This window comes from Rhea americana, unplaced genomic scaffold, assembly GCF_003343005.1.
Source record: "Rhea americana isolate MKP2758 unplaced genomic scaffold, rheAme1 scaffold_152, whole genome shotgun sequence".
NCBI classification, from domain to species: domain Eukaryota; kingdom Metazoa; phylum Chordata; class Aves; order Rheiformes; family Rheidae; genus Rhea; species Rhea americana.
The window spans coordinates 588,618-612,210 of NW_028185617.1; the positions used below are offsets into that span (position 1 = coordinate 588,618).

The following is a 23,593-nucleotide window of genomic DNA, read 5'->3' on the forward strand; positions in this document are numbered from 1 at the left end:
TATATCAATAAAAATAACTAGCTAAAAGCAGTGCTATTTTAGGTTATTCGGTCTTTAAAAGAATTAAATAAAAAGATCTAGAAGACAAAATGAGCATGAATTTCAAAACCATTTATCTAATCTTTCTATCTAATATCATCTCAGAGTCAGACAGTGAACTCTTTTTTGTCAGAAGTAGATAGACTTTCCCAAGAGGAGCAAAAAGTGATCAGTAGTACAAAATGTGTCTCAGAACTGTGTTGGGAAAATAACATTTTTTTTTATGTTATACATGTTGCTATCACGAAGAAACAAAATAATGATTCAGGGTTTGTACCATTTTCTAAAAGCATGTTTTGAAGAGATGAGCTTTTCGTTGCTATAGATGGTACATTTTTCAAATGTATTTTTGTTCACACTCTATTTTTTCCTCTAGGTTGTTTGTTGCTCTCCAAACATTCACTGAAAACGTATTTAGCAATTCTGAAAATTTTAGGTGTTGTCAGTGTGGTTCTGTATGACAGCAAACGCAGAGAAGTGACAGTTCCCTGCTTTGCAGTGATCCCAGCCTTAGTGCAGGTTGACAGATATGACATTCTACTGGCTCACCTTTCTCACTTAATGTTATCTGGACCCCTAGGTCTTTTCTGTCATGTATATGACATGCCTCAGTGAAGTTTAATATGACAGAAYTATTTACTTTATCACTCCAGAGCCCAATCTCTCCTGACAATGAAATCAGACAGTGAAATTTACTTAAATTTGAGCGCGTTCCATCTGTCAGAAGGCTGAGGTAAAGTATCCTGGCATCCATCAAAAGAGAGAATAGAAGTTATTTGCGCTTTCACATCAAATTTATACAATAGTWCATTGATGTGCCTAGTTACACATATCTTCACCATATCAGATTTTTATTGTTGTCTTTGCAATAATTTAAAGAGTTCTGTCATTCTTTCCACCTTGACTGGACAGATCACAAGTATAAGTGATTTAAGGGGTGAGAGAATTGTTTATGTCATGACCAAATGGCAGCTTATCTTTCCTAGACCTAAGTATGGTGGAGAAAGATATAGTAACAATTTAGCAAAATGATGTTGTCTTTGTCTGTGTCTTGATACATTAAATTCAGTTCTAGATACTGTAGTAAGACGCAGTTTTGAATGTTCTGGAGGAGAGACAGGGTGAATCCAAACTTAGTGTTAGTGTAGTAAACTCAAGTGGGAAGCAACAGTTGTTACCCAGGAATGAGTAGTTAAGGGAGTAACTGAAAGTTAAAAAAAAAAGAAAAGAAAAAAGAAAGAAAAGTATGCTGTACGTGAGAAACTTGTAATTGTATGGTAAAGATAATATTTGAGAAATATATTTAATTTTCTTTATTTTTGTTGTATTATTTTAGTGCATAAACTTTAATAACACATTTAGGATAAGACTTTAAGTGTTTGCTTAAGTTACTGAATGTGAGGCCTAAAATTAATTATAGGGACTTAAATATGTTGTTTTAAGAAACTTGCCACTGTTTTTTTAAGAATAGTTATTTATTGCATATAAATCCCTTGCTATATTCTTAYGAAAGTCTTGTTTACATACTGCTATTTGTCAATATGGAATGGAGGATCAAAAATCTGTGCTCATCCCAAGCCGGAGATCTCATGAATGGTGCCTGCTATGGTCTTTCTCACTGTGGGTTGCTTCCAACCATTTTCAGCAGTACTGTACCTCTAGACAAATATCTTAAAGATTCAAAGTGTTGAAACTAAGACAGCAAGATTAGAGTTGTGCTCCCTCTGTTGTGCTGGAGTACTCAAGTTTTCTTGAGGTAGGATACTAAATATTTGGGGATGATTTGAGGGAAGTATGTGCTGCCTTGAGCTGTTATTGTGACCAGGTAACAGCTTAGGCGTTAATTTTCAAGTCTTCCATCAGCTGAAGTCTATTCTTTGACTATATTTGTAAATTAYTGTTTTTCCTTCAAAGCAATGGAAAAGAGAAAGGAAAGTAGTAAGTGTGTTAGCWGAAAGCTTTGAAATTAAAAAGCACTGTTCAAAGAGGAATGAGCATGAAGTTTAACTGACAGAAGCATACCCAGATTCATATTTAGTTTTCATAAAGAGCATAGATAATGAAATGTCAAAAATTATTGAATATTTAATATTACAGGCCAGATGGAATTGGAACAGTATTCACTGAAGAGAAAGAAAGATTTGAGGAAATTAAAGACAGACTCTCCTCTCTTTTAGAAAACCAAATAAGCCATTTCAGGTGAGTGTATGATTTATTCAAATAATACTAAGTTTTGGCCAGAAGAATTTTGTCATACTGATGTTCAATTTTGATTTTGGACAAAACAGAGTGAAGCTAAAATCATCTGCCTGCAAAGAAGTTTTAAGTACATTAAATACGGCATAACTAATTTGTATTGAATTTAAGCAATTTAACTGTAGAGTTCATTCATTATCTTATAAGTTGTATTCTCTTTGTGGTAGAAATGATTGGGTGAGAATATGTGTCTGACTTTTGTTGGTCTTTTTGAACTTTAAGCTCTCTGTACGAGCTYATTACATGAGAATTGCCTGAATGAGAATAACTGGGCCATACTAGTTCCTGGAACAGTGCTGATGAGAAATAACATACGAGTAAACAACATCTTGATACAGCACAGCTCAAATGTTTTCTGTATATCAAATTATTTTAATGGTACCATTCTGAATGGGGTGACGTCCCTCATTCTCAGTAAAGATTTTGTAAAAGCTACTATTCYAGGTTAGCAATGGCCAGCAGAAGAGGCTGAGGGAAGGAGTTTAAGCAACAGAGCAGCCCAGGGCTGATATTTCCTCTGATATCCTTTAATTCTCTAGCAATTAATAGTTTATGAACCTTTGCATAAAATTGGCRAGTAGAAGACCAAATCTGTTAGTTTATCACACATAACCAACCTTTCTACCATCACTCTGTCAATCCTAATCCTTTTCACAACATACTTATATTTTTGGTCTCTGTAACCCCATGTGACAAATGGTTCCACAGTTGAAATAGTGCTGTGTGAAACACTGCTTTTGTTTGGCTAAGCCTGTTATATGGTAGTTACATTGGATGTCTCTGCTTCTGGTGTGATGAGGAAACTGTCTAGTATTTGCTGGAATCTATYATGCTGATAAAAAGGTTGTTTAGGGCTTTTTTTGAATGTTGAGTGTTTAGAGCAGGGCAGTCTTCACTCGAGACTTCATTTCTGTACTAAACTAGAGAGAGACAGGATTCTCTTTGCAGGACATTCCTTTTGGGAAGAAAGATGTTCGCTTTCTTTATTTTCTTACCCAAGAGATGAAATCCCTCCTTGCCACAAAACATCTACCTTGAGATTTGCAGCCTGCCTCCTCAGCAGCGCAGGGGCAATAACCCCCTACTCCACTGTGGGACTTCCACGTGCATCTTGAATTTAAAACTCATTGGATGGTGGAAGCTTATTGCTTCATTTACATTGCAGAACATACTTGGTAGGAAGTCTTTGATTTGAAATATTAAATGTAATCTAGGAATCAATGATAAATACTCAAAAATGGTCACTAAAAATTTATAGAAGTAAACAGTGAGAAAAACAATTCAAGGATTATGCAAATATACAACAATAGAAAGGAGACCAAACTCCTAAAAATGTATTCTGTTTCGAGGTGACTTAAAGCCTAAGASTTATTAAATTTGTTTTGCTAATTTGTTAAAATGCCCCTAAGAATTGTTAGCACTACAGTAAGAAAGAAGGTAGAGCAAATACTGAAATTCTGTTTGCTGGATATCCTTTTTTTGACCTCATTTACAGGGCTTTATGTTGGTTGAACAAAATGTATTTCTAAAATTCAGTGGTCTGAATCCTTTATCCATTAGAAAAGAAGTAATATTAATAAAAAAATAATCTTAGCAAAGTAAAAAATCCTTTTTCCAATTGGGGATATCCCAGCAAGATTTTCAGACAGGATTAGGAGAGGTTATGGCTGCCTGAGCTCTATAGTCTCATTGAGATGATAAATTGGATCATTCAGCAGATAAAAATAAAAAACAAAGCAGAGTAGAATCACTTTTTTATTTATATAATGCTATAAATTAGGTGACAGAGGAGGGTCATCTCAAGTTGTAGCTGATAAAAATTAACATAAAATTCTTTCCCAAGCTATTTAATAGCTATATAATAGGAAAAATTATGGAATAGCTGCAGTCATTTTTTTTTCCCCATGTAGCTATGGAAACTTAGGTCTCTGATATTTTGTTCTGATTTTAATTCAGTATTAAAGCAGGATATGACATACCAAGTGTCCCTTTACAGCTTCAGTAACTGTCATGTCTACATGRGAAATGGCACATTTTTCCAGAATGATGACAATTAAGCTCATTGGAAATCATTAAATATCCTTCATAACCGAGAAAGTGAAAGAATTTCTCTTTGCCTTTCACATTTTTTCCATACCTAGGCCTGAGCTGCCAGTGGCCTGATACTACTATATTTTATATATATATACTCTGTGGTAGACTACTGGAGAGGCCTTCTGCATTCGTCAATACATTATGTACAGGAGTCTTCCATTAACGTAATTCAATGCAAGTAGTGTACAAAGTTACATCTCAGAGTAAATTCTTAGCTTAGATACTACAATTTGATCATTTTAATCTCTCAATCTCTTTCTCTTTTTTTAAGATACTGTTTCCCATTTGGACGTCCCGAAGGAGCTTTAAAAGCCACACTTTCATTACTTGAAAGAGTAAGTTTAAAAATATATTTTAAATTCTTCTTGAATACTGAGCCTGCATTTTCTTTTGTATTGAGGCTACTGAAAGCAGACTCATTTTTTCCTGAGTTCTCTACTACTGTTTTATTTATTGGGATTTTTTTTTCTACACTTTTTCCACATTTTTTTCCAACATTTTCCACAGTGACAGGCAGCTGTTCTCTGTAGAAAATAAATRTTGGAATTTCACTTCAAGCTACTGCGGTGATTCTCTGTTTCTTTATAATTTAATGATTACCCAGCATTGCCTCTAACATATTATGTTTRCTCTGCAGCCCCTTTCCTGCTTTCTACAGCTTCCCTGCTGCTAATGTTGTCTATACTGATAGGTAACATTAAAAAGCTTCTATATAATCCAAATAATCTTCCATAAATGCATAACCTAAATCAATTTAAGAAGAAAAAGCTATAGCTATATGCAGCGAAAATGTCATAGGCAGCTATAAATGTAAACCCTTGCCCAGCAAATCCTCCTGTATTGACTCCAAGGGAGACGACAACGTAATAGTAAAATCATCTCTGCTTCTGAGCTTCTCTGCTCAAAAGCGTTTCTCTAAGGAAAGAGGAGTTTTAAATTCCAGCAGGGAATCCAGAGGAATTGTTTCAGCAGGAACCTGATGAAGGTATGAATTGAAATAAAACATACATCCCATTTTGTGTAGCTCTGCCAAAGTCTGAGTGGTCTGGTCCCAGGAAATGTTAGCTGTTTTGCACTGCAGATCACTTCACGGGTGGAGACRCTGTCTTAGAAAGCCTCTGCCATGTTTTACAAAATGTGAGGAGTCTGAGTTTTATTTCATATGCAATTTTAATGATTATAGTGCTGTATAGTGCTGCTTTCTGTTATATGAAACAGCCATTTCCCCTCACTGTTCTTGCTGTCACAAATGGTCAGCAGTAGCCTGTATCAGGCAGGCAAACAAGCAACATCTTCACCAGTCTTGTCTGGGAATAAGTGTGCTTGCCWCTATCTTTGGGTGCAGAATGTGTTACAGGTTTTTTTTTGTTGTTGTTATTGTTATTATACTTCATCTTTGTATATTTAGAAGAAATTAAATCCAGAAGGWAAGTATTTCAATATTTTATTTTTACTCGCTGATAACCCAGAAGTTACTCATTTAAAAAAAAAAAAAAAAAAAAAAAGACAAGTTAGAAGTCACACATGTGTGCAGGTAACACAATATGTCTGCTTTGCAGTAGCCTTTCCCTAATGGCTTTCCTGCTGCTGAATCTTTTATTTCCACAATTTCCTTCCCCAGACCATACCTCTAAGTGTAATTTTTAGACATATTGTCTACAGGTGTAGCTTATCTGAGGATCCATTTTCAATAAGAAGCAATTTTAAAAGCTTGTGAGTTATCTGAAACATGGTGTTTTTATAGTAAATTGTGGCAAAATCATACTTCGTGTTGTTTACCTGTTGAAAGTGAGTGCAGTATGAAGTAAAAACATTAGTGAAATATTAATGATATTTTTTCATTTTTTTGAATGATGTTCAATATCAGTTTAGCCCAGACTATATAAAATTGCATTCATATGAAGAGTGTTTATGTTCCCAGTTTACTTCACTTGCAGCAGTCTTGATTTTTCTAGCCAACCTGGTAATTAAATGCTATTCAGAAAAARTAATTTTTCAAAGGTTTAAACCAGTTAGCATATTGCAAATGTAAATCTAACATTTTGTATGCTTGACATGTTATTTATTTTTGAAGCTATTAAAAGCCTACATACCTGTTTAGTACTTCAGATGGCAACTTGACTTCATAAAGTCATGACAGGACTTCCTTTAATTGCAAAAAGGTCAAGGATTGAAATGATCCTTTCATCACAGTTTCTTTTAAAAATCAATAGTCTTTAAAAACTGGTGGGTTTTAGAAAAAGTTTGTATGAACTGTTCCTCTAGCTGTCCATTTAAAATATTTCCTGGGAAGTTCAGTATTTCTCCTGCCTAATACAGCCAATTATTTTTCACCAAAAAGACATGMGGAATTTGAATAACTTATGAAGAAAAAAAACACTGAGTATAGCTAGTGCTGATGGTGTTCACACTGTCTGTTTTATACTGTTTAGGAATCAATGGTTATGAAATGGTGGAAACTTTTCCACAGGTGAGAACCAAACAAATTTTCCTATCCACACCTGTAGTTGGTACGACGATCCAGCCCATCCAAGGAATGCTCTGGTCCTCCTCATCTTCATGTCACCCAGGCGAAGGCTGACTGGCACGTTGCAGGATGCCAAATTGTAGGGGCAGTCTTGATTTGTATATGGATACAATATATGCAGTCAAAGCAGAGTTGAACTCAAACCTTCRGAAATAAATACCTAGTTCATCCACCATAGTTGCACACTGAAATGTTTCCATTTTGATTTTGGCCTTTAATCATTATCAGAGCTAACGTAACATTAGGAAACTTTCATTGTTTTCTCTTGGGTTTTGAGTAAGGAGTGTAACCAAGTGGTATAATTGTCTCTGGCACAGGTTTTAATGAAAGATATTGCCACCCCCATACCAGCAGAAGAGGTGAAGAAGGTGGTTAGAAAATGTCTGGAGAAGGCTGCCTTGATCAATTACACTCGACTTACAGAATATGCCAAAATAGAAGGTTAGTACAGCAGTCAGCTGCCAAAGTGGCTGTAAAAGCCAGCAATGCCTATTAACTGAATATTCTGCGAGCAGCCTTTTCCCTTTCCTGAGCAAACCCGTTCCACAGCAAGGGGAAATGTCTCATTAAAATCTCAGCTGGTGAACTATGGAGCTTTTTCCTATTCATTGCTTTAATATGCCTCCTGGGACCCTGTTTGAATGGAAGACCAGGACTTCTTAATTTAAGTTGCCCTTTGTTCTTACTTTTGAGTTTTCCATAAATCTAAAAGGTTGTTTATGGATTATTTTTTATTTCTCTWAGTATTTCTGATAATTAAACTACTGGCAGGATATTCTTTCCTTATCAGCAGTAACAGTACCTTGGACCTTGAAAACTCGGGGTACACATGCCTTTCTGATATAAGGCAGACAGATAGATAAGTGTAGTTTATTTTTGTTACTGTGTTTTCAGAGGTATAAAGATAATTTGATTATTAAAACCATGATTATGTTCTAATTTATTGAATACATTAACAAAGTAAAATATTAGATCTGATTGTAATCAGCACTTTTTCTGGAAATTGTGCGTGTTCTAGAACATATACAGAAAAGCTAACTGAGATTATGTTCAAAAAAAATAAAACAGGTTTAGGGTACATACTGTTATTTCAGTACTTGCAAACCTTATGTAGAACAAAAAAGAAGTCATAACAGTGAAATAACTTTCTAAGACACATCTGTAATTATCCATAAAACACAGAAAGCTTGAGATATAACTTTACAGATATATGCAGAAATAGAAAAAAAAAGTTCATATTTATATTTTTTTAGGGGAAGAATGGATTAACAAGAAAAGAAATTAATGATGACCTTAAAAAACCATGTTTATGCATAATATCTTTTTTGTAGTGTGTATTTCTAGTAATACTGTAGAAGTAAATAGAGTTAATCAGCAAAATGAGGAGGGCTCATGTATTTAGTGGTATTATAAAGCCAACTTTTTCCTTTTTCCATTTCTGCTCAAACTCTCTGAAAAACATGAGTTAACCAATCTCACAAATGATTAACAAAAAACCCATCTCATCACTATAGCAACCAGTATTATATCATGGGAGTAACAACATGAAACCATCTCAGTAACCAGTTTATCTTAATTAATTATGATATCATGTTGTGTTAAAGAAAGGAGAATGAATATTAAATCTATTCTGGAAAATGAAAAAGCAAAAGTACCGTTTCCCTTAGATTTTGTCTTTTTGTGTTCGTAAAAGGGATWTTTTGTTGTTCAGTATTTAGTCTTTTAACAACCTTGTTGAAATAATCACTTTAAAATTACTAACCTTTTAAAAAGATGACTAAAGCATGCAAAAGATATCTAAATTCATTGACAGTAAATTGAATTGTGAAAAAGTTTTTTACAATGAAGTGTATATGTCTTTGCCCAAGATATTTAATTGTATCCTAGAGAGTTGTGGCAGTTCAACTGTAACAGAGTACCATATTCTGCATTTTAAAATATCTGTATTGTTAGCACTGAAGTAAGCTGGAACCACACATAAAACTGAAGTCTGTGCTATGGCATATTTTTACTGATGTGAATTTCTTTGTGGATGTATTGTGTTTTGGTTGATACACAACTAGATTTCTCTATGTGCATTTACACTAATGTAATAGCCCAAAGTGCAACAGCCAGTTAACTGACATACGTGAATATAGTACCTCAAGGAGAAATAGGTAGAGTACTTTTTGAGAGTAAAATACTGTTTGAAAATGAGGGGTCCCAGCATTATAACACCAAAAAATTAAGCATGTTGGTTTTTAGTAGCAAGGAGACCTATATTCTTCTCTTTCAATACTGAGTTCATTTTTAGATATCCTATATATTTACCAATACAGAAAAAATATTACAAGCTTTCAGCAACAGCTTCTGTTCTGTTCCTTTAGATGCGTGAGAATATTTTACTGTTCCATGCACCAAAATGATGTTCTTCGCTTGCAAGTAATTAACATTAATCTTTACATTACTTGCTTACTCCTCACACAGCATACAGAAAGCATATAACCATTATATTTAAAACATGTCCGATGTCCTCAAATGTAGTTGCCATATGGTATYAGGATTCTTGTCCTATTCTTTGTTGACTAGAGAAGTACTCAAAGGTCTATTAGTCAGTCAAATGAATCTACTATGTGACAATATCAGCTATAAAACAATAATAACTATGTACAAAGTAGAGCTGGAAAGATAGTCCTAACAAAATAATATTCTTATATTTTTATATTCTTACTCTTTTACTACTACTATTATTTTACTATCATTTATGTCCCTAAATTCCCAGGCATAATATGGATACAAACTCAGCCAGTGAATATATACATATATAAACTGTTATCCAAAATATTGTCTATATAAATGCTACATAAAAACACACACCATTATCCCCTCAGCTGACAAAACCCATCAGCTGGATGAGCTGGCTGTCAGGACTCTCACTTGCATACTCACGATTTTAAGGAGATTAAGCACTGAAGCTCCATATTTGTTATGTATGTATTCTACTCTGATAAAATTAAAATAACCATCTTACATTTCTACAATAATCATTTTCTTCTTTTTTTGTTTTACATTTAGCTACGGCAGAGAAGGACTCAGGTGATTACTATTTGTGTGCATGTCTGCATGTATTACAGATCGTGTGTTGTGTCCATTGTTTTATTATTTTTGTTGATTTCAACAATATGAAAATATTGACCAGAACATAGGCAAACRTGATAATTAATTTTGATATAGTGTAGCCTATGCATTGTCCATTTATGTTGATACATAAGTATGATGTGCATATGYATTAATAATTTGTATAATTTCAATATCTAATATATTTTGGATTGTGATGCAATTATGATTTCTTTAAAAGAAGTGTAGCAGAGTGGTGCAGAAAAGTTTAGATTTCAAATACAAAAACAAATTCTGTATTTACAGACAGTTAACTTCACAGTAATCAGCAAAAAAATGTATCTGTTTCTTAATGGAACTGCTAGATTTATTGATGAAAATCTTGACAGAAGAATTTTGTAAAACTGGTTTTACATCTCTCTGATGTGCCTTTGTGTTATGTTTATTTTTCTAGTCACAGCTGAGATTTGGGAGCATGGTATTTGTTTGTGTTCCTAATYTTACAAAGCTGCTATGTCATATATTCTTCAGTAGTGCTGAGGCTTAAGTGCTTATATCCAAATAATTGACAGAGTGATCACAAAAAGAGCATTGCAGAAGTAGTATTTGTGATTGAATAATATTCTACTGTATGAAAGTAGAAGGGGCTATGCATGCCTGTGCTTTTAGACAGATGGACACACCACTTTGTTGTAGCTTTTTAATGGCATGTACACACAGACACTGTAGAAGCCTGTAGGTGCTTTGTGGGGTTCCCACAAATTATACCAACAGTAGTTATAGGAGGGGACACTGAGACAATAATATTCTTCGAATAAAATTATTTTTCATCTTGAAAGAAGGCTGAGGTGAATATTTTAAAGATTTCATGAAGGTAATTCACAGTGGAGCTCCTTGCCAAAGATGGAGTTGAAGTGAGAAGGATGGTCTACTTCTAAGTTCTCCCTTCTCTGTAGGAGGAAAAACTTTTTTTGCCCATAAACAAGCATAAATTATTATTATTAGTAGAATTATGTGGGCTTTTTTAACCTAGTTTTCATAAATGAGGATTCAAAAATGTAAAAGTAAAATTCTCTTGGCTCCCAAAACTTCCTGTGATTTTCACTTGAACACTTCAAATGCTCGGGAAATATGACAGCTCTTTTTGAATTGTTAAAAAAGAGAGAAAACAATCCATTGGTATGGGCACATATGCCGCAATTTATTTAATATTAGTTCACCTGAGCAAACATGATAGTGCCAACTTTAGATGTCTGATTTAACCAGGTAATCTCCCAATGGAGAGAAGTTATTTAAACAGGTGACTCAGAGAGTTTYGAGGCTCCTTAGTGAATGGCTCTGTGAAAGGACCTATCTCACTCTGTCAAATACAAATGCCAAGTTTCCCTACCAAGTTAGATACCTAAAGTGAGAAAGCACAGATATTCTACATAGTATTTTTATAATCATATAGTTATTGAAGAAGATATCTCTATGTTCAAAAGAGTAATTTTGAAAAAGTTTGCAGTTAAATGAGAAATGWGGAAACTCAATTTAGAGATCTTATCCTATTATCTTTGTATTCAAAACCTCAGTTGTACACATTYATATAATGTACATCACCTGAAGTATAGATCTTCTTTGTGCCAYATACGCTTGCTATTCTCATTATTTCTCAAGCTCATTATATTAGAAATGTAAACCACTAAGCACATATGACATAAAGTATAGTTACAAGCCTAAAAGAAATAATAAAAAGAAATAAAAGATAACAAAAATAAGGAGTTTTACATGTAGTTTTTGCATGCTTTGAAAGAAATTATTTCCATGTTCTTAAGATATAAGAGTAACAAAGCTGTCCTTTAAGTGACCTGGCAAATTACTATATTACAGAATCAGTGAGAGGAAAGCCTATCATCACATACAGTGAGTGAATGGAAATTCACTGTTAGGTGAGCTGGAGGTTTACAGTTTGTATTTATAATTTAATTCCTTAATTAAAGTTCCCCTCTGACTAGAAATGTAGCTATAAATTAATCAGACAACTCAGAAAAAAATGTATCTTACTAAAAACAATAAATATTCTCTGTTCCATGGAGAACAGAGTCCCATTGATCCCACTTATCTGACACAACTGAGGAAGGAACTGAAAGGAATCCTAATAAAATTGGATCTTGGGTATCATTCGTATTTTTGGCTGGCTAACAGGGCCAAATCCTACTCCTATTGGAGCCACTAGCAAAATTCCTACTAATCTCATTAGGAACTTAACAAATAGACTTAGCCCTAATACTGTGTTATGGTAGAAAATAAGGAGAACAAATATTTCTTTATAATTATTATTTACCTTTTAACTTGAGCACTAGATACTGTATAGAGAATCTTGAATTGCAGGAGCGTCCTTGTTAGGTAATACAGAGGTGAACATGCAAATTCTTTTTGTTRTGAGAATCTTTTCTCAGCAGTGTGGTTGCCAGGTTCCCAGGTCTGTCCCCCAAGTGCTCTCATTTTCACAGTCTCAACTGAACAAGACTCGCAATGCTTTCCCAGAAGATGGTGGGTACTTTCTTAATGGCAGACACCGTGCATAAGCAGCACTTGCATCAACAGGATTTGTTTGCAGGCAGGATGACATTTTATTTAGCACTCCCATGTTGTTGTACTATTATAAACATAAAACRGGTTTTTTCAGTAAAAATTACATTTGCAATGACAATTATACAAGGTTCAGCATGTCATTCCTTACAGCGTGTACTGCTGAAATTCTCATAGAATAGCTAATCTGTTCAGTCAGTATAATTGCCATTATGGGGAKAACAGCAGCAAACCTGCTATTATAATTTTTGAACTATGTCTAAGAACCCTCATATAATGCCCCTGTAGTTTGCAACAAGGGTTTATAATTTGTCAAGGAGATGATAATGGTATCAATATGTGCAAATCTCCTTTTAAGTAGAAACCATTTTCATTTCAGCATATGCTACTTTTGAGACTTCACTACCTTAAAGTGTTTTTTCGATCATTTTGTATGTGTCATATTTTCTTATCCTACTCAGTTTGTAATTTGAGTTACTCTCCCTACAGATACTGCTGAATATAACTTGACCAGTAGATGCTGAGGCCAGAGGCAAATGACATTCCTCAGAGGTTTATTGTATAGCTTCCAGGGAATTTCCTGTGGAAATCTTTATGCCTCCCTCAGCTSTTTTCTCCCTATCAGAAAAATGACCTTACTTACACAAAATTCATATTTTTATTCATATATTTATACACACCAYTAACACATAGAGTAATAAAACACCTTATTTATTAATTCCCAGAAATTAATGCTTTTCCCCATATAACATTGTTTAAAATCAAAATAGGTGAGGAGTAATGGACTTCTTGCACTCTGCTAGTGCTGCCAGCATTGCCTCCAAAAAGTGATAGATCCTTATATGTGAAAACATTTTTCAGCACTAGGGCATTACCTTCCTATGGAGTAAAACAGGGGCTGGGCTAAGGATTAAAGTGGTAAGTGTCTGAGAAGTAAACAGGGAAGTGTCTGTCATAGATGTTCTTTTCTGAGGCAATGGACAGATTRTGAAGATCTTAATTATTAGGTAATTGTCTTTTAATTGATTATTTTTAAAAGTGTGMTGCAACTGAATGTACTGGGTTTCTTCTGTCAATCATATTTAATAAAAAAAGAATAAGTTAGAATAAAATCAAAGCAAATAGTTGCTGTGTAGTGTACAGTTGCTCAAAGACAGATCACAGTTGTGATTCCAATATTTATTTCTATCAGACAGACTGCCAGAGGCTGAATAACTGTTAACTCCGTACAACAGAGGGTCAGGAGCAGCTCAACATTTGCTTTTTCTAAAAGGACGTTGATCGTTTACATACTCATTACTTACAAGTTTCTAAAGGAAGGGTAGTATGTAAATGCCCTCAAGGCTCAGAAGGATCTATCCGACTTAAAAAGAAGAACACTACAAACATTATTGAAATTGAGAAGGCAAGTGCAGAGAGTCATTGTACCTGGAGAGGACTTGATTAAAGCTCTCCATGCATGTTCATTTCGCTGAACAAACAAAAATGACTGAGCACAGCTAGTAACACCTTGATGGTCTCTGTTTGTTGTGCAACTAAATGGAAAYAGAGGAATGCAAGCAAATATCCCTGCTGTCAGTTTTGGAGCAGAGATCTGGAAAAGAGCCCTTGGGTTGCTAGATCCACTAGTCTGCTTTTCCGAGTATCTCATCCTGCTACCTCTTTGGTAAACTTACCCACAGCCCCCTGCACAGCTGAGCTAAGTCATCCTGTGTTAGTTCCACTGCAATTCCCTTTTTCTGCCCACACTTACCACACACTTCACTCATGTAAAAGCTGGTTCAAGTCCTGCTTGCTCTGTAGGTTATGAGTCACCTTAAACATAATTTGGTACCTATTTGTTCGCACACTAACCTTGTCTATGTTATGTAACTCCCTCCTTCACCAGCATTTCATCATTTCAATTCGCTCCTAGCCTTATGATGTATCTTTATTTTCTTATGCAACCTATTTTTTAGTAAGATTTTATTATCCCCTTTCAGAGTCTTAGTCTCCTCTTCTCTTCCCTGTTATCATCTTAAGATATMACCATTATCTGTTAAAGGTTATGCTCAGCCTTCTCAAACATTGGTGGCTAGAACTGTACAAAGTCACCTCCATGACATGCCACCTTGCAGTAGCATTAATAGTTCCCARTCTATACTGGAAATACTTTATCTAATACACTCAAGGAATGCTTGTCTTTTCATGTCTGTATCGTATTTGTGTCTCACAGCTGTTCTGTGAAAAGTTAATCCAACCCAATATTCATAGCTTTGATTTTTCCAGATGATGAGTTCCAAGTTTTATAGCAAATGTTTATTGYTGTTTATTTGCCAGATGCATTGCCCTCCAATTTAAAGCATTAAATTCATTTCATTTTTGTTCCCTATTATTCAGGATTATCTCATTCTTCTGTTACTGTTTTCTGATCCTGCTGACTACTACCAATGTTTTACAACATTGTCATCAAATGCACTCCTAATACTTATTCTGAGGTTATTGATRAGAGTACTAAAGAAGCTCTACCCTAAGAGGAATCCCTGAGAAACTGCACAGGAAACCTTTCTCTGCCCTGAGTCTTTTTCAGCACTATCCTTTGTCTTTCTCTTGGGACAGCTTCTTTATCAAACACATAGTTTCTTTTTTAATCCTCATTTTCTTCAGCTTAGTTTTCCCATGGGGCACAGTATGAAATGCTTTAGTAAGGTGAGATGAGATCTGCTAGTAAGGATACATGAGATCCACTGAATTTCTTTTCTAAGGAAATATCCTATTAAAAAGGCTGCTGGGCAAGTCTATTGCAACTTMTGTTTACAAATCTATGTTACACTTTTTTTCTCTTTTCTGTTCATATTATGACTTCAATTAGTCATTTCTTCAAAATCTATTTTAAAGTTTATAGTTGACAGCTTTTCCCTCACACTTTCCTTCTCTTTACCTGCAAACAATAAATTTGCTATTCTTGACACTTAGTTAAATTCCTAAAATTTAGACTCTTATAATTATTAGATTTATTAAAAATATCTGCTATGCAATCTGCACTTTCAAATGCCAATTTCCCCATAATTCTARGATGTCAATTATTCATTAAAGGAGCTCTTCACTTTGTCTTGCTTTTTGCATCAGAGTTTTGTCCCACAGGAAGAAGTGCTGCAAACTTTTCCYTTTTGAAGAGAAATTAGAAGTACCAGAAAGGAAGAAAATACAGAATGATAGCATCCGTGTTGTCAAAACCAGTGTACATAGAATCATAAATTAGGTTCCATTGATCACTAATTTAAAATTGAGGTTTTTGAATTCTGTCTTCTGCTTTTATCTTTTTTCTGTCTTCTGCTTTTATCTTTTCATGTTTCAAAACTTTCTCCAGCTTCAGAAGATCCAATAAATTCCTTTTTGAAAAATAATTTGTGTGATTGTCCCATGAAGTTATATCCATTGAAACTATAAAAAATTGAAAAAAAAGGCAACATTGTAGTGTGATCCACTTTATAAAAAGAGATAGGTTATAAGAAGATCTCTCTAAGTTTCCACAAATCCCRTAATCTCTCCTTACATGGGAGATAATGGTAAATAACTTTTTAAAAACTTTTTCCCACTAGAATTGAAAATCCTATTTAATTTTTAAAAGGTAATTATAGGAAGCCTGATTTCAACTTCACAAAGCTAAATTTCATTATTTCTATAAGGATAGACTTTTTTTAATCAGAAAAAAAAAAMCAAACAAAAAAACCATGTCCTCCCAGATGCCCACTCCTTACTTTTTCATTGCAGAAATTAATTCTATGAGAATTTACAAGGAAATCCACCACAGTCAAATCTAAATTATATGTGAGTGGATTATCCCAGTTGTGGATTAACTCTGAAGAGTCAGCTCAGGTCTAGTGAATATATTAGCTGTAGTTTATTGGCATTTGTATTGCTTTTGGTACAAGTCTGGAAGCTGTATTGCTGGTTTTGCATGTCACAAAGTACAAGTTATTGGGCTCTACTGGACCAGAGCTGGCTTGAAACAGCTCAAATTATGTTATATCTGTATTCTCAAATTATATTATAGCCTATTTTAGTCCAAAGGCTCCCCAGCCTTGGGGAGCATGAATGTGAATCTACTGCCAGGCTTCGGTTCAGAGTGAACCAGTTAGATGCCTTATCAAGAAACCCAGTAAAGAGTAAAGGATGGTTCATTCAGGCTCCATGTGCCACAATCAGATTTTGAAAGAACTGTGTAAGATTTATGGCCCTCTGCACAATATCCCAGCAGGCAAAGTTGCATCAGAAACTCTGAAGCTTCTTCAGGCTGTGCCCTACTGTGTGGGTMGTGTGACCCATAAGGAGCTTGGCAGCCAGCAGTCATTGCTTCATTTGCCTTCCTGGGGGTCTGATCTTGGCACATGCACAGAGAGGAATTCATTGACAGTCAGACATCTCCATTTGTAGACAACTTGCACTTTCTCCAGGCTTGAATGCTGGGAAGAACTCATGGTAGCGCAACAGCTCTGTGCTGCCAGTGGCCAGTGCAACAGTACAGAAGAAAATTTTTAGAAAAACACAAATTGTTATACATAGAGTCAAAATGCAAACAGATGTTCTGTTGCAATTTGGCACAAGATGAGCTGGAGTGAATGTTAAACTGCAAGATCACCATAGACGTCTCCAGCCCTATCTGGATCTGGAGATACCATAGGCCCATTGGGGCTGCAAATCTGGGGTCTCTTTCAGCTTTCTTGGCCACAGACAGAAGCAGTGATGGAAGGGAGGAGCTGTTTTCAAATGTTACATGACTAYCTACCATTTTCTCAGCATCCCTGCCTGTGAGACCATCTGGCATGGTGAAGGTCTGTCTCTGATGAGTGTCTTGGTCTGGATATGTTTGTTTGAAGGAGAGGAGGAAGGGTGAAATACTGGATAGGGAAAACCAGTAAGCAATATTTGCTGTGCAACAGTGGGAAGCCTATGGCAGGCTGGAGGCAGGTCACCTCCCCGCTGCATACTACTCACGCCTGAGGAGAAGGATGGCCTCTTTAATCAGTGGGTTCCTGGGACTAGCCATTGGGTAGAGGATACCACTACTAGTGTGCCTTTTCCCTATCCCCATTTCTGCGTGTTACTGATCTCACGTCAAAGTGGTGCTGCATATCCTGGGAAGACATATTATTTCCTCACTCACTTCCTTCCCCACCCTCAAAAGATACAGCTCAGCCGTTAGGGCTGGGTGTGTGCCATGAGCTGTACTTAGCTTGAAGGCTAAGTAGGAACACTTGGAAATACAAAACAAAGCTGTACTGGAGTTTCATAAAGCATATGATATACTACTGTATAACAGTGCTTTAAAAAACAATAGCACTGTGCAACATCAGTAAATTAGGTTTGAAAAGAATTAAGAATGGGTTAATTGAGAGACCTCAGAAAGCAGGCATCAATCAGTAATTGCCATTAAATCAGCAGATTTCTAGAGGGGATTTTCAGGGAATTGTATTATACCCAATGCTCTCTCACGTTTCCATCATCAGCTGGGAGTCGATACAAAATCTTCTTAAAGATGACCAGAGAATGCAAAGACCTGTGGAAAGAAATGATAGTAAAGCAGTTGGAGTGATCTAGGTTGCTTGGTAACATCAACTCTTTCAAGCTTGATATGTTTTATTATAACAAATGCAAAGTTGAACACTGTAAAGTAATAATACTACTATAAAAAAGGAAGCCAGGACATGCTTACAAAATATCCGGTTATACCTGGGAGGCATTTGTTTTGAAATGAATTTGGGGTAAAAGCAGAGCAGCAGATGATCAAAAGCTCCTAGAGTGTTGTAACTGAACAGGGCAGTGTGAGTAGAGAGATGGTGAAAGCATCCTGGCATAGGTAATTACTTGAGCATTAGGTCATACTGTAGTTGATGTTTTTAAAAAAAAGTTTGAAAATGGATAGATTTAAGAGCTTATATATATATATATATATATATATATATATATATATCTGTATTTCATGGCAAGAGAAAGCAGATGACTGGATAAAGCACGTAGTTGAAAACTTCAATTGGTTTAGCTCCTTAAAGGTAATTGAGAAGTGACTTATTTCAGAGTGCAGAATATCTTTCCAGATGAAAAATAAACAGGAAATGAAGTGTTCCTCCCTTGGCAAAGAAAGATATAGCAAGACCAAATTGCTAGAAGCTAAAACAAAGCAAATGCTAATTAGAAATTAAACATACACGTGTGATGCACTTAACAGTGATGGTGCTTGCATGTTGGTGGGGACAAAGTGAATTTTACATTTRTCTTCAATTCAGTGATAAACTCTTTTCTGGAAAGCAAGACTGATGCAGCTGATCTTAATATTAAGAGGGAACAGGGAGAAATAGTGTGACCTGTGAAACACAGGAGGTCATACTAGGTGGTCTGACTGTCCCTTCTGGCCTAAAACTCCCTTGGTCCATGAAGCAGTCACCTTTTCATTTCAATGGCTTTTTAGTCAGTTAACTTAGCTCAGTTAACAACATTTGCTTGGTACCTGTGTGACTCATCGATAATGCATACTTGAGAAAGCAACCATTATTTACAAAGCCTGTCTTGCCTTTTTTATTTAGACAGAATGGGAAACTGAGAACAGATGATTGATAGCTTTTTCTATTTATTTGCTAAAAGATGTCAAGCAGCTTATTTACTGACTCAAATGCTGCAGCAACTTGTTAGTTTGAGCACTGTAAACACATCTTAACAACCTTTAGTAATTGTGGGCAGAAAGACTTTGAACATAATGAAAAGTGACAACACTGATTTCCATTCCTGTAATCTTTTTTAACAGTGCTTATAAAGACAGGCACAGTATTTCCTTCAGATGTTTTGGGTACCAAAGCTTCCAGCTAACAGTTTATCAGTACTCATATTTCAAATGTACCACTTACTTGGTAGAAAAAAAAGTTAATATTTAGCTTTTTTCCTCTTGCATGACTATATGGCTCCTGTTTATACACCCATGTAACTGATGGGTACCTTCGATAAACATAGTTGGTAAATTTTGGAAAAAGAAAGATCATTAGTTATAGAGAGAGAAAGCTCACAGGTATGCTAACTTACAGGGGCAAAAAGAATTTGCTTTAAATGAAGCTTAAGCTTCAGAGAAACATGCAACATCCAAATGAAATTGCATGTATTTATGTATTCCTCAAATGAGGGAGCGACAACAAAGTTAGTGTGACTTGTTGAAGGAGCCAGAAGGATTCCAGTTATTTGCTGCATTTTCTAATCAGTAACCTGGTAGAAAAATAATTWTTTTTTTTAATAGTATTGAAAGCTATATGAAGCATCAAGAATAATTTACATGTTTTCAGTGAATAGTAGCATGGGGAATTTCATGGAAATATTAGACTAGAAATCACTGAGTCCTATCTCTACCACATTTTAATCATTTTTAAGCCATTTAGAAACTTGCCACACTCATCTTTACAGGAAACTTACTTATGTTTAGAAATTAGTACGTAGAGGAGGAAAAGGACAAGAAACCTAAGTCCTGTAATAAAGGGAATCCTTGCAATTTATGATCTAAGTAACTTATTCCTGAATGATTTATTTTTATACCAGTATTGACCTGACCATAAAGACTGTCCATTCCTGCTTTCTCTTGCAATGCCATTTCTGTTTTAAATTGTCACTTCAACACAGATGACCAGAACTATATGAGGTTTCTCAAGTACCTTATTCAATGGAATTAATACCTCCCTGAGACCAAGTTTCTCTTCCTCATGACCTCATCACAGTGGTGGTTCTGGATAATCTTACAGTCAACTAGTAAATCTGTGGTCTTTATCCTGCTCTCGCTACAAATAATGATGTCTGTTGATACCCATTCTTAGGCTATATCTTGAATTTTTTCCAGGCATAGAGTAAGTGAGCTTATTTTCAGGTTTCACTGCTACAAAAAGAACTAGAAGTCAGAATAATAAATAGAATTACTTTCCATTAATTTAGAAGAGCCCTTGTAGAATTTAATTTTTGAAAAGATTATGGCTTATTCAAAGTTCATTAGGAATTAATACGATTATGAATGCAATTTTTTTTTACCTTCTTATTACCAAGATCTACAAAAAGCAGGCTGAATTTGTAAAAAAATGAGTTGTTTATGCTGAAAACAGATGTACCAGTCATATTCCCTATTAATATCATTGGTTTCTTCGTAAGATTCATTAGTATAAATGGATACCTCCTAGCTCTATGAATAATGTTTGCTGTGTGTTCAGGAAGAGGAAGACCCTGACAACCAGAGGAAACACCAGTTTCAATAACGGGTAAACGYAGAAAGCATAAGTCTGAATCCAATAGTAGTCGTTATAGTATAACCTAAATAGGAGGAGTGGGGCAAATCCTTTCTATCCTCCATTAACCCTAGACATCAATATAGTTGTGCTTATATTCACACAAAATGTTCTAAAATATCAAATTTGCGAATTCAGTACAGTGTAGATAATCGTGATTCTGACATGGTGAGTGTCATCTTGTGTCCTAGTATGTGTTTTGTGTTTAGTCCATGTTCATACAGTAACTCTTACTTTGATTAGATTATGTTCTTAGCAATCATATTGCTTGGATATGTTGGATATGTCTGGTTATGTGGTGTGTTTCAATGAACTTCGAAAATCTCTTTGCTTTGAAAATTGGTTGCTTCAGTAACGAATTTGCCTGCTTTGGTTTTTTGCATGAAGATAATGCATTTTCTTTGTCACCTTTTAGTATTTGTTTACTGGAGTTCTAATGCAATGTTCCTTCAAAAATTGCATTAAAGTCGTATTTTTTTTTCAAGCTACTGTGCATCGGTGTGTTAGTCTTAAAGAACTGGATAATGTCAACTGCTTTAAGTTGTTTGAAAAGTTGTTTTGACTTGTCAGAAATGTTAAGTGTTTAAAAATATTTAGTCTATGCAGTTTGATATTTTTGCTAACACCAAGAAGATTACATAAGTKTTTAAATTAATCCTGTAATGTTCTATGTCATGATGAATGTATCAAATGGGAAGGAAATATCAGCAGAGTTTTCTGCATATGATGTGCATTCCTGTAATTCACTATTCACGTAATCTACCAATATGCACAGAAAAAGAGGAGACACTCCTTCTGAGGTTGACACTCACTTTGTACTATCAGCTTTAGAAGTCCTCTGCAAACTGTTAAATCTGTTACCCAAACTTAAAATAAAAATACTTTATATGGGGTTATATTGAACCATATATGCACATCATTTCCATCCCAGAGTTTAGGCTGTGGGACAAAAACCTCGTTAAATGGACAAGTTCATATAGCTATACTGATGTTATTCCAAGTGATAAAAATAACATAATTAGACAAATATATTTAATTTTCTGATTAAAATTCGTGTGGAAAAAAATTCAGGTATTCTCTGCTCTTTCCCATGAAAACTCCTGGGATATAGTCCTATATATATTTCTTAATTTAAAACTAAACTGAGTTTAATTGCCCTGTAAGAGTTTTAGTTACATTTATTTTACCTTTGTTGTTTGCCCTCTTTTGAAGTCCATTCTATAGAATGACTGATCCTCATTTCATTTGTGCCTGCTTTCTTTTATGTGGAGTTTTTAGTACATTTGTGTCRATTTTGCTATAACATCTTTATTTCATAATGCTGCTTTTCACTGTGTACTGAAAAGAACCATTACATTCAATCTTACTATTGAAGAGCAGGGAGAGGGGTAAGGAAATCAGTTATCTGAACAACTATTGTATCTCTTCTTATTTTATATCCACCTAAAATTTCAGGTCTTATTTGGATAAAACATGTTTGGAATTGTAACTGCTGCAAAATGCATGAATCTTGCTGATGTAGTGACTCATCTAGTGAGAATGGCATTGTATTGAATGTACAATAATAAAAAAAGTCTCTAGTGTCTGCTGTCTTTGAGTCTCTGACCTTGAAGAGAATAAGAACTTGCTTGTTGCAGAAGTTGAGCATCTAATACATTGATGCACCTGTTAGTTCTCACATATTAAATTGGAAAATGTTTATAGTGATCAGTGATTCTTTTGTGATTTAAAAATTTTCTGTTTCTAGTGATCTAGGCATCCAGCTACATTTATGTGTATTGTATGATTGTCCTTAGCAGGTGGAATTGTTTATACAGAAAATTATAACTTTGTCCTGTTCCCATTCCTTTCTCACATCATTTTCTCGTACTAATTTTGAGTTTATTTCTCTTTAACACAATTTTGTATGCTATGTCACATAGAGACCATGAACCAGGCAACACCTGCTAGAAAACTGGAAGAGGTTCTTCACCTGGCAGAACTCTGCATCGAAGTATTGCAGCAAAATGAAGAACATCATTCAGAGGTGAGGCTGTAACTGCATTTGCCATAGAGAATGGTTTGTTCTTATGTTTTTTTTCCTCCCCTGATGTGAAGCAATTCTGTCAAGAAACATTTTAGCTTTACTTTCTGACATATGTTTAAGGCAGTTCACATTTACAGAGGAATAAAAGACTTGAAGCTTATGAAAAGTGAAGTGAAATAAAACTGTACTTGAATTCACTTGAATGAACCGTAGGTTTAGAAATGAAAATTGAAGAGCATAAAATAGAGAAGGGATCTCTGTGCTGGAGGTGGTGAAATGGTATGGAAAACATTCATAACCTTATACTGTTATTCCTTCTAATTTTTCACTTCTCGTTCAAAGTAGGAACAAAACATACCTGAATGTTAGTTTCCAATGTATGGATCTTGAGTTTAACATAAAAATGATGGATAAAATAATCACATTCACATTACTTTCCCTTTAACTGGAAAAGTACTGCTTTAAAATGTCATTATAAAGTAGAATGGATAAAATAGAGCAATTTCAAGTTTCTTACTCTCAAGTCTTTTGCTTTGTGATACAGAAACCATAATATTTAGAATATTTAGAATTATAGCACTTTTTATAGCAAGGTATTAGAAAAATAAACTTGACCAGGTACATGTGATTATATAAGTTATTAACATTTACTTAATAAATGTAGTTTTCTAAGGTTCAGGAGATTGTTTTTAA

The 23,593-nt window shown here is 34.8% G+C and overlaps 1 protein-coding gene across 1 annotated transcript in view; it reads left to right on the plus strand.

Annotated features, from left to right (window-relative positions):
- The window catches only part of CADPS2 (calcium dependent secretion activator 2), a 277,978-nt gene that overhangs the window by 188,081 nt on the left and 66,304 nt on the right, over positions 1–23,593 (plus strand). Inside the window, exons 15-19 of the mRNA XM_085299698.1 lie at positions 2,137–2,238; positions 4,661–4,724; positions 7,234–7,357; positions 9,971–9,991; positions 22,797–22,900. Coding sequence (XP_085155824.1) covers positions 2,137–2,238; positions 4,661–4,724; positions 7,234–7,357; positions 9,971–9,991; positions 22,797–22,900 — 415 coding nt within the window. The remainder of the gene's footprint in view (positions 1–2,136; positions 2,239–4,660; positions 4,725–7,233; positions 7,358–9,970; positions 9,992–22,796; positions 22,901–23,593) is intronic.